Source organism: Anomalospiza imberbis, chromosome 4, assembly GCF_031753505.1.
Source record: "Anomalospiza imberbis isolate Cuckoo-Finch-1a 21T00152 chromosome 4, ASM3175350v1, whole genome shotgun sequence".
NCBI lineage: Eukaryota > Metazoa > Chordata > Aves > Passeriformes > Viduidae > Anomalospiza > Anomalospiza imberbis.
In genome coordinates this window covers 20446295-20458809 of record NC_089684.1, presented here as the reverse complement: position 1 = coordinate 20458809, position 12515 = coordinate 20446295, and the positions used below count along the sequence as shown (strand labels likewise).

Below are 12515 nucleotides of genomic sequence, written 5' to 3'. Positions count from 1 at the left end.
AGTCCACCTCAGAACTAATAAAAGTCAGGAATTAATTCCTGTTCCAGCCTTCAAGTGAAACACAGAAAAAAATCTTGTCCTTCTGATGCTCAAACTCTGTTAGGGAAGAGCTTCAAAAATAAAAAATATGTGAAGCCTTATGCCAAGTATTTTTCCTTAAAAACTTAGCCAGTACATAGCATAAATAATACTAAATTCTTTCTTTTCTCTGATATTTCGAAGCAAATGCTGCCAATAGAATAAACATGTGAATAAAGCTTGCTGTCAAAAACTGAATCAAGTCTGAGACTTATCCGTGTTTTTTATGGGAAAAGAAATGACTAGCAGGTGAAGTAGATGTTGCCTCATTAAACTGTCACATTACATTTCATTAATGTGTTTCAGTTTCTAGTGGGATGAGAACTCTAAATGTTTACTAAATTACCAAAAAAAAAAATGCTCAAAATGTTTCCATTAGCTAATAAAAATTTGCTCCTGCAACACAGAGTAAAAAAGTAAAACCTTTCTGCATACCTTTCCTTGCTTACTTTTTGAAAAACAAAGAAAAGCTACAAATAACCATCCCACACTCAGAAGGCAGAGTTGCTAACAATTTAAGTTGACAAAATGAACTAGCAAATGTATCAACAAGCTTCTCCTCTACAAAATAAAAACAAGCTTCAAAGAAATAACTAAATTTTTTAGAAAATTCATTTCCAGTTGGAAATGTGTTTTAGTAGCTCTCCCTATTCACAAAAATAGCCACATTTCATCCTAATTAGAATGCTAGTCAAGTCTGTTTCTGCAAAATTTTAAGTCAGTACCTTTCAGCACTCAGATAATATTTCTACAGAGAAAGTGTGATAAATACAGTCTTGCTGCTTGACAAGGCAATAACGTTACTGAAAAGAGATTTTCAACTTGTATTCATAATCCTCTTCCTTTCTTATGTCATTCCATTAAACAAGAAATTATAGCTCAGTCACTGAAACTGCAACCTAATTAGGCTGAAGAAAACATTCGAGTTTTGCAGAGTTTTGATACTTAACTCTTGATTTTTTCACAAAGAATTCTTCCATAAAACGTCTCTTTGATTTTAGCATCTCACGATGAATTCAGGTAGCTTTTTTGTTACAGACTTTTTGGTTTGGCTCTGCTGAAAAATTCCATATAGCTTTGATTTATACTCTGTTCAAATATAAATTTGAGGGAACAGATCACTCCAGAGGCTGTATAAGACAGTTTTCTGTTTTCCAGACAGTATTATCTACAAGATTTCAGTTTATTTTATGTAGGTTACGTTAACCAGGAACTGAAAGGTTACTTAAAGACTAACCAGAACATCAAATTACAGGTTAAAAGAGATTAATTTAAAAGTAGGATTTTAAGGAGCAAATGCTGTGAATATGCTACAAATGCAATTTTTCAAGATGCACAGAATACTTTTCTGGCAAGAAGAGAGAGCTCTTTTATTCCAGTCCTTACTTACATTCATATCTGAGCATCGAAGACTGTCATTCAAACACCAATCTTTTGTCAGATGTGCTACTCCAATATCTTAAATTGTCACAACATTGACTATGGCTGTTAACTACCTTCAAAACCAATATAGGGAACTAGCTGCAGATTCCCAATTATTTTCCACCAGCTTAGCTACAAAGTGAACTGGAGGGAAGTACATGTACCTTCTTTGCCTTCCAACCACACCAAAAAGCCTGGATAGCCAGGCATTAACAAAACTTTGTTCCATATTTCTTGGTCATAATCTCCCATCACCTTTTATTTCCCCATACCAAATACCATTCCTCTAACCATTCTCTTCTGAGAGAATGGGTGGTTTAGGAATTACTGCGATTTCTTTTTGTGTGTTCATCCACTGCAAAGGGAATGCAGTCAAAAAGAGTCTACACTGAGATCATTTGTCATCTGGGTTCTGGAAATAATTATCCTGTTGCTTCAATAGCTCTAAGTTTCATTACACAGATTTTTTGACACTGTGCAAGCCTGAGTGACTGCAGAAAAGCACAGACCTTCAGATACAATTGCCACTGAGCAGTGATATGTGTTTTTCTTTAAACAAGCTCTGCATCTCTCAGAATTTTTCTATGGTCAAGGGAGACTAGACAGCTTGAGAATAGTTCCCCACAAAGCTCCAGGGCTGGCCTCAGCAGTTGTCTGTTGACCCTAGCTGATCTAAAGACTTTGAGCAGATAAGTTTCCCAGGTAAACACTTTAAAAAGCTGCAAAAGGAAAAAGCCAGACTAAGAAGCTCCATCCCATTGCAGCTCATGAAACACTGGATTGGGTCCAGGCAGCTTGGCAAATAGCAGGCAAAGAGAGAAGCAGGAAGAATGACAATCACCTTCAGCAGAACATGACTTGTCCTTTTCTCTTTCTTGTTTGGACAGCAAAAACTGCCAGCCCAGGGTAGGGACTTCAGAGACCAACCCTCCCACCACCTGTGAGAGCATCCCCAGGAAGGAGGGCTCTGCTGCCACTATCACACAAGCCTGGCAGCCAGTGGAAAGGCAGGTGCCGTGCCCACTCCCAGAAGATCTGTGCAGAGCAGGAGAGCTCAGCTGAATGCCGAGTGACAGCCCAGGAAGCTCTCTGTGCTGCTCTTTCATTGTCCAAGACACCCCGTTCTTCACTAACCCACCTCTGACACCAGGAAAGACAGTGTTATAATGAGGGCTGCTGCAGAGAGGTTGGTTTGGGGAATTTTTCTGATGATTTTTGTATTGTAGGGATTTTGTTTGTTTGTTTGATTGATTGTGGAGGGCAGGGGTTTGTTGGGGTTTTGTGTATGTGTATGTCTTTGGAGGGTTTTTTTGTAGAGGGAGCAGTATCACTGTTGCACTGGATCAGTAAAACCATATTCAAGTTATCAAAACAAGAAAAGTTCACTTGAATCCATATATCATGTCAATCAATCAGAGAAAAAAAAGCCAAAACAAAGTAGAATAAAGAATTACTTATGGTCTCAAATCAACCATCACATCAAGCTTTTCATTTAGTTACTTTCTGGTTGCTTTATAGTTGTGTATTTAATATTTCTAACTAAAAACAAAAGGGTGGTGAAATCAAGTATCAGCTATTAAAATTCACAAATTATATGAGAGTAAAACGAACTTAGGTTCACTTCAGGTTCTGTGAGAAGAAACAGACAGCAATAAAAATTCTTGTAATAGAGAATCTTTTAAATAACAATTATTCATAGTGATTATAAACTCTCTCCTATGGTATGAGTGCTCATTTTCTCAAGTCCATCAAAGACTATGTATACATAAAGCTGTACAGATCTCATGGTTACAGCGAGGCCAGAAACATTTTTCTAAAATAAAATATTGGTGGCTAAAAGGATTCCTTCATAGTCCCATTTGAGCAACCTGCTGGCCCCATTCAGCCATCAGTATCCACTCTCTCACCTTTCCTACTTCCCTTGTCTTACTTGATCCTAGTCTCAAAACAAAAACAGTACTTTTTTAACAAAAAGAAATACAGTTAATTTCTCAGCTCATTACAACATTGTAATCATTTTCTGTGAGCTATTAGGTGGGTATTATTGCCCTTGAATCTTAACTTCTGTAAGGAATTACTCCTGCTCCCTGTAAGAATTCACTCCTGAAAGTCTGGAGCCCCATACCTGAAAATAAACTCTAATTTTCCACCTTTTTTATTTTTTTTTTTTTTTAAGGAAATGGCAACCAATGCAGTAAAGGACATCCATAAATTACTAAAAATTTCTTCTCCTAAATTTCTGCTTTATCAACTGTCAAACACTCTTGTGGAGAATAATCTTCTCTATGGTGAATCATCAATTACTGGGGCTGAAGGCATACCCAAAATGTCAGACAGCACTTTCCACAAACATCCTTTAGTCAGGCTATGCATTAAGATAACTATACATCTAAAATAAATCAGAACTCTGGAGAATACAGCATTTAGTCATGACACACAATGAACTTTGTTTCCTGGCTGATGACCACATTAATCGAAAAATGTCCCATTTCTTTCAGTCAAATGATTTCCCAAGTTTACTTATGAATAAAAAATGGCTCAGAAACACAGGAAAAATAAAGGAGTTCACAAGATGACACTTGAAGTTCCATGTTCTCTTAACACTGGATGAACAGAGAAAATAAAAAGACAAATTTTTAAAAGGAAATGTAATAGGTGTATTGGACAACTGTGAATAATCTTTTTCTTGTGATGTATTTCCCTGAACAACTAAGGGAAGATAAAACTTTTCTTACCAGAACAGGAAGACAGGTCCTACTTTAACCCCCTGATGAAAGAACCTAGTCTTTTTGTAGCTATTAGGGGAGATTTGCCATGAATGTGCAAAACAGATCTCTCCTGCTTGATATTACGTAGAACTACAGCACAGCAGTTTTCATGATCAGAGTTTTATTTTTCTTTGGCATGCTCCTTGGTGACACAAAGTTTTTTTTTACTTTATGGAAAGTATCTATACCTTGAAGTGTCCTTTACAGTTGGCAAACCCTCCCCACCCAAACTCTAAAGGTTGCCTATCTGGTTTTCAGTTGAATTGTTTAGCCATAAAAAAAGAATAGAAAAAGAAACAAAAACCCCAAAGATATGCTGATTTAAAAGAACACATGTTCTGTTTTTAAATAAACTCCTTTGAAAACCATCAATATTACACTTTGAAAATTAATATTTATTTTTTATCTGTTATGTTTTCTCAAGGCTGTTTCCCAGCCTCTACTTCTCAAAAGCACATTCAATAAACTCACTCAACTAAATGACTTCCTATTCAACACTAAGAATAAAGAGCTTACAATCTGGTTTAAAATTACTGATGCCTATAAAGCATTTCCAATTAATGATAAAGATTATGTACGAACAGTAAAAATAGTGAAAGACTTATTGTAGCTGTAGCTGCTAGATCATCAAACTCCCCCCAGATCACATGTTGTATTTACTTACATTACATGTTTTTTATGTCTGCTTTCTGTATGCATTCGTACAGGCTTTTTTGGGTTGGTTCTTGTTTCCCCTTCAGTAAGTGTGTTTCAAGACAGAAATGACAGGGAGAATAAGAACAACTTTAGCATTCACCAGAATGCCAACAGCAGATGAAAGCTGCACTTACCCCAGTGACAAGCAAAGCACAGAAGGTGGAAAGATAAGTTCCTTTGTGGTTTTTGCTCTATGGCTTTGTCATCACCAAAAAAAAGATTCTCTATAAGAGAAAACTCTGTCACAGACATCCCTGTCCAGCTGACTGATTTAGATGGAAGTATCAATGTATCAGTTACATTCTTTTATGATTTAATAGATAACAGTTTTCTAAATGAAAATGAGGAATGAGAACACAGATACACAGGAAGTCTCTTCCTTCATTGTAGTATAAAAAACACTTTGGCTTTGGCCCTATCTTCAAACTTCTTCCATGTGAGAACTGGATAGATGAGACTGCCTCAGTAACCATATTTGTTCTGCCTCAGGTTATGCCTTCCTCAGGAAAAATATGATATGTTTCCTACAATGTTAATGATGATTTCACATCTAAGTAACAAGCTGAGGAGAAAGTATCTAGTGAATCTATCTCCAGATGCATTGTAAAATATTTTTCATTAGCACAGAAAGCAGTATTTTTGACTGACTTGTTCTGCCAGAAGTTGAGCATCAAAGACAGTGAGTCTGAGCCACAGGTGCTTCAGGCTCTGCTCAACTCTTGCAGTGGTTTTCCACACAGACTGCAATTCATCCTGATGCACGGAGCTGGAAGAGGGATTTGGTTTAGTCATAAAAGGAGTAATTTGAGTAATGTTTTTTACAAGGATATTCTTTGTTCTTTGCTTCTTCACATACTCATTGGGCACCATATTTTAATGAAGGTGATTCATACGTGGTGTATTAACACCTCTCAGCTGACAAAGAAAGAAGAGTCCCTAGGTCACGAGTACAAATCTTAATATCTATACATGTCAGAAATACACCTTGACACCTACAAGATCATCATCTGTGGTATAGAAGTCAGCTGAGAGTAAATAATAAAGCATTTTACAAGGGCAGAGAGCTTTCTTCTCCCTTTTGTAGGCTAAATTAGAGGTCCAATAAGTGTCATTGGATGTGCTGTTACAGAATGGGGACTACAACTTGTGCATTTTACAGACACAAGTAAGTAAATAACACTTCAGAAGTCATTGCTTAACTGTTTCATTACTAATTTATTTCCTCCATCCTCCTTCTGATAATCTGATAAAGTAATTTACACTGCAGCAAGGACAGGAAGAAGCTATATGCTAGGGAATGTCGATTCTGAAGAGCACTCTGTACTAAACAGTAACACGCCTTCCTTACTACTATACAAGGTATATACAGGGAAAGAAAGGAAACTGACTCATAATTTCCACTCAATTTCTACAAAGGCTTCCACTAACATACCAGCAACCAAATGTGCGCAGCAAGAAGAGCATACTCTGTTCCCCAGTAAATGTAAACTATATGTCCACATACACAAAGAGGATATGATTACACACAGTGTAATCAGACGCTCAAATAGTTTGTGACATCTAAACCCAAGATGCATACATAGTCTTAGGACCATAATCTGTCTTCAGAAGGATACTCACAGGTTGCATGGATTGCCACATTTTATTGAAGCATTGCAGTAAAACAGATTCTGATAGTGACTTTTGTACTTCTGCAGTATTTGGCTCTAGCACATCACCGTAAGAACATAATTCATATTAAGCCACATCTTGGAGCCCTGGATATTGACAAATTCAAACTTCCCTTCTTCTGTGCCTTCTCTTAGATGGACCATGTAACTGCTGCTCTCCTGATTAATAAATAAATAGATAATTATCAATGAACTGCTGTCAACTTATGAACTTTATCCTTCAGAAAGCAATGATTTCCCAGCATTTCTCAACTTCCACCACACCATAACAGCATCTCTCTCTAACAAACCCTACTGTGTACCCGTGGAAATGGTGATTATCATCCTCGATACTTGCCACCATACAACTACAGACAGCAGAGACTACGAAAACATAACTCTCAATTCCAATAAAGATATGCTGGGATAATAGCAAATAAAACTGATGTTATTTAACTCTTCAGCTTTAGTGTTAGACTTACTTAAGAATAATCAACATTGCTCCATAAGAAAAGATAGGGGAAAAGAGAAGGGGGAAAGGATGAGGTAGAGCCACAGCCGAAACTCAAGGTGCCATGTAATGGATCTGCCTTGGCTCTTTGCAGCAGAGCAGAAGTAGGTGAGCCTGATGTGGTCCTACCTGCCCTGTGTGCCAGTTGGTATGGCCAGGCAAACCATGGTACCACCATGGCTCCACTTCTCTGCATGAACCAACAGCATCAAGCAAACACAACAAGGAAGTCTCACCTGCAGATCTCTACAACCTGTCCAGTGCCGCCTTCTCCATTTAGTGAGAGAAGCAGAACAGCATTTGTGGTTTGGACAAGGGATTAATCTCAGGGCAGTGCACCCTGATTTCTAGAAGAGAACATGTGGAAAAGGCCTAAGTAATTCTACAGAGAATAAAGTTCTAGAGTAAGACCTCTATGGTTAAACATCATACACTATGAATCCCCTTGAATGATGCAAAAAAAAATTATAATAATTAAGAGTACATAAGAACACCTTTCATACCAAAGCATGTAGACTTTGCCTTGTGCCAAAAGCCAAATAAAATCTGAATAAAATTTTCCAAATATTCTTACTGTTACTACACTTATTTGGTTCTACAGATCTTAATGTTTCAAAATAAGAATGAAAACAGTATTCAGGAACAGTGTGTTAAAACTTGGCAGGAATATATCAAAGCATAAAGGAAAAGAGATGATTCACTATTTCTTCTCTATATTACCGAAGCACCTGATAACCTTCAGAGCTGCCATTATCACTTAAAGTACTACTGCTACTATCATTGGCATGTAGTAGTCCAAGAACACTAGCCTTGGGTTCCACATTAAAAAAAAAAAAAAAAAAAAAAACAAAAAACAAACAGCACCCTATCCCTTTTATCAGTAAAGGTAGAAAATCTCACTATTGTGAGCACAACTACCAAAAGGGAAAGGCTTTTAACAGAGAACCTATATAAATCAAGCAACACTTGAATAAAAGCTAGTAGACTTAGTGGATTATTCTTTTACTTCACACTTTTTTTATTTCAAAATGCCCTTTTTCTTCTAGAAAAGATATTTATGTAAGAGATTGTTGTTTATAATTTGCATTACAGGGCATTATTCAAGTATTTCATAGACCACTTGTTTACCACTAAGCATAGGAAGAGAATTTGCTGTGGAAGAGTGGAATTTTTTTTTTTTACCAAATTCAGAGGTTTGGGCACTTCATAAAGGACCCTATGAAAGCTTACATTTCAAATTCAGTCCATGAAGTAAATTGTCAGAACTATAGAAAAATAGCAAGAAATCTGTGTGCAAATCAGCCTTATCATTCTCTCCAGTACTGCTGCTCAGAATGAGTAGTTCAATGATTACAGTTCAGTCTATATTTAGGATAAAGTAAGCAAAAGGTATCATGTTAAGAAGAAGAAAGTGTGGGAAAAAAACCTGATCATACTTTCTGAGAAGAGTTTAAATACAGCTGATGGAAATAGGTTTGTTTTTTTTTTTTTCTTTCCATAAGGTATATCCAAGGAGTTTGTAAACCTAAGCTTTCCTTGCTGATTCCTAGGTGGTGAGAAGGAAGAGAAACCACACCGCTGTCCATTGGGGAGAGACTTCAATGCATCTGCATGACTAATGAACACAGTGATAAAAATCTATTCCTGTAAGCTTTATCTTCTATTTAACATGGACCTTATCCTCAGTGGAAGAGAGCACATTCCTTCAGGATGCAATACTGTAACAGAAACCTCTGTCAGAAGAAGTGTGGTACATAGCTGAGGATCAGAACAAAGTGTTAACACCTGGTACATGTTTTCCTGGACATGCTGTCATGGAAAAGGGGGTTTGCAGGACTGTACAATAATTTTGAAAGCATGTCTGTCTTAGACATATTATTCAGAAGCTTATCCTTGACTATATACACTTGCATTATAATTAGCTTAGTTTCCCAAGCAGAAACAGTTTGGGGTTTTACTTTCTGCTTCTTTCAATTTCGCTACGTTTGAAGGGTAGTATTTCCTTTCTCACTCACATACAATGTAATTTTGTGAGAGAGGGATGAGGACAGAGAGTCTTTGGCCATCTTAGTCTTTTACTCCAAAAGCCAGCACACCTCAGAAGTGATAGATGCTAAATATTCTTGAGGAGACTCAGTTCATCAGCCAAAACAAACTGAAATACAAATGAAGCCAAGCCTACAGCTTCAGACACTACTTGTATTTGTGAACTTCCCTGCAGCTCTCCCCTCACTTGTATCACTTCAAGGGCACAAGCCTCAAATGATAGAAGCTGGTGTCATAAAGTGGGTGTATCTCTTCTGCAGAGACAGATCAACTCCTCCAGAGGCATCACATACATATTTTTAAAACCAAATTCTTACTGGTCTGGAAAAATTAAACTCAAAATTACTACAGGTCTAAAAAAAATGCATAGAAAACATATGATCTTTCAAAACACTGCTGAAAGTGTTACTTTCAGATTCATCTGGCCCTTCTCTATCCACATGCAGTTTGGTCTGGTCCAAAATCTTGGTCTAAAAGCAGCCATCGTCCACCTTCAAAAGCCACAAGGGAAGCCACAGTCTGGCTCCAGGCCTGACTGGCAGAAATTAGTAAAATTTTATGCTTTCAGCTAATCAACACAGAAAACACTTCTGTTTCATCAAAATTTCAATGTTTCACTTAGCCAAATCACACTAGATTCCCTGAGAGTGGATTAAAGTTTTCAGGAAGAGACTAGAAAAGACAGTCACATCATAGTTCAGAAAATCAGTCTTTCACACAGGAGATTAAGTACACTCACTAGAAATTTTTAAAAATATATCATGTCTTCCATCCAAATTGAGATGATGCATAGATCATTCTACCTGTATTCAAATTTTGTTGATACTCTTGTTGCTGATATTTCCCTGCTACTGACTATGTAACTGAAAATTTATCCTTCATTCTAGTTGAGGAAAAACTAGGGGAATTCCACTACAACACAAACAAATCCTTCAATTAGGATGATGAGGAACTCTGCTGGCTCTGGTTTTAACCCTATAAACAAGGAGAGAAAGTCCCATGCCTCAATTCTGTAAGGTGATTTAATTTGAACAAATCAATAAATTTAGTTCCCTCCCAGTTTCACCAACTTCTACAACTTATACCAACAACTTCACAACTTGTTACCTGGTCTACTGTAATTGTTAAACTAGTCTATTAGTTTATTAATTGGTAATGCTAGTCTACTGTAGTTGTTAAACTTTCTCCGACACCAACAAATGAAAATCAAACAAATATTTCACATTCACATTCTGCATTTGGTCCATGATACTTTGGTACAAAATGTGCTTTGTTTACTTTTATCTTCATTTAAAGCCAAGCCACTGCATGTTAGTACCAGCAAGAATGTAAATCTCCAAACAATAAAGTATGATGATACATAACATTTAATACCCAGCTGACTAAACACAGTTAAGTGTTTACTTCAAAGTCATTGTCACCTCTGCCCACACCAAGAATAACAAATACAGCATAATCACAGTGCTATGACAACAACAGCCCCACAAAAGGCTGTCCATGGAACTCACTGGCATTATGATGGATCAGTGAAACCTGGTATGCACCTGGCTATAAAAGCAGTTGCTTTTGCAGAACTTGCACTGCATGCACGAGTGTATTTATGCATGGAAATACTTGCATGTGAACATACGTATAGATGCCTATTTGCCCACCATGCATCGAGATTAAGTATTCAAAAAGACTAATTTTAATGACCACTGAACATTTTAAAATAGGTTTTAAAGGACTTGACATTGCACTGATATCAGAAGAAACTTCTTATTCTCCAACTACAGCACAGGCTGGATCTTCAAAAGAGCCTAAGGGTCCAATGTGCATGGTAGAGAGAGAAGAGCTGGCTCTAAGTGAATCCAATGAAGGTGTAAGAGTCAATAGGTGCTTCTCAGCAGAGTAAATCATCATGTGTGGGTGCTACATATGAGCCTGATGAACTGCCTTTGCCATTGACCACAACAAGCTTCTCTAAAGCTGAGCACAACTCACTGCAAGCAGAATTAAGTCAATGAATCAGGTAAATTCAGCTTCTGAATATTCAGGCATCTGCAAACTTCTTCTGCTGTTGCTGAACTTCAAGCAGAATTGCTACATAGAAAACTACAAAACCATTTCAGTTAGGAATGAGAACTTTATATTGCGGAGATTAGCCTTGTATTTCAGTTTGCTTTAAATATAAAATAGGCTTCAGCTATCTCCCAAACCTGATCATTAGCAAGGCTGCTCTTTGACCCTACTTGCTTAGACCACACATAGGACTTTCCAGCACTTCAGAGTTAATGGAATCAATTTGCTAATACTACCCAGCAACTAGAGTGCCTCCACTGTTATGGCATGGTTTTAGCTCCCAGAGAAAATGGATTGAATCAACTACTGTATACAGACACACAAAATCTGAACCACTGCCAAATGCAAAGTCACATCTTCATGGGCAAAGCACAAGGGGCAGAGTTATGGCAGGGACATATCAGAGACAGATATGAATTGCAAGAGGCTGCCGTGACTGTGGTTAATAACCCAAACAAGAGGAGCATCTGCAGACGCTGCAACTAAAGCCATTCTAGCTTACACATATACTGAGGTAATGCTTGTACTTCACACAATATTAGTTAGATTCTTACTGAAATTAAGAGGTCAGTACTAGCATCAATTTTATAACATGAACCTGACTATTTGGAAACAGTTCAGAGAACAGCTAAATAGTATTAGTCAAGGCTTGGAAATGTGCCTCAGAATGAAAAGCTTAAGCTCTTAATCTATTTATTTTATCAAAGAGAAGGTTAAGATGTGACCTGATTATGGTTTATAAGTAGCTACACATGAACAGACTCCTCAGATTAGGCAGCCATTTACTCCAGCAGAGAAATGCATGGCTAGAACCAAGAGCTGGGAAGAAGGTGAAAGTATAATTGTTTAAGTGAGATAAATTAACCATTATGGATAAGACTTTTTTTTTTTTTTTTTTTTTTGGTACACTGGTGCACTTAGCCATCAAGCATTGTCTAAATATATATTTACCAGATGAAATTACATGGTCTGTTATGAGAAGAAAAGAACTGTCCTTACCACCTGAGGACTTACAAAGCCTTCACATTATAGTCACATTTTCACTTCAGGCTGCAAACTGATCAACACAAAGTATTGGGCAATTACACATCAGTAAGGAGATGTCAGAAAAAGAGGGTAACAATTATCTCATCTATATTCTGTCTAAAATCAATTCCACTTTGAAGTACCGACACACAAATGTAAACAGGCAAACCTGTCTGTACACGCACATATACACCTACCCACAAAGTCTCAGCAGTCTTGAAACAGTTTTGCAAAGTTTACAAACTTTGCTCACTATAA

The 12515-nt window shown here is 37.1% G+C and overlaps 1 protein-coding gene and 1 long non-coding RNA gene across 4 annotated transcripts in view; one reads left to right on the top strand and one right to left on the bottom strand.

Moving 5' to 3' along the window:
* Positions 1 to 12515, bottom strand: part of COL25A1 (collagen type XXV alpha 1 chain) — a 302478-nt gene that overhangs the window by 187022 nt on the left and 102941 nt on the right. For 2 of the 3 annotated variants that reach the window (XM_068187412.1, XM_068187413.1), the window contains exon 1: positions 10394 to 10573. The exons of the other annotated variant lie outside the window; for it this stretch is intronic. In XM_068187412.1, coding sequence (XP_068043513.1) covers positions 10394 to 10417 — 24 coding nt within the window. In that variant the 5' untranslated portion in view covers positions 10418 to 10573. Of the gene's footprint in view, positions 1 to 10393; positions 10574 to 12515 lie in introns of those variants that run through there. 3 annotated transcript variants of the gene reach the window in all.
* On the top strand, positions 10601 to 11359 carry LOC137472372 (uncharacterized). Its single transcript, XR_010998135.1, has 2 exons — positions 10601 to 10838; positions 10946 to 11359. It is a non-coding gene; the product is annotated as an uncharacterized lncRNA (long non-coding RNA).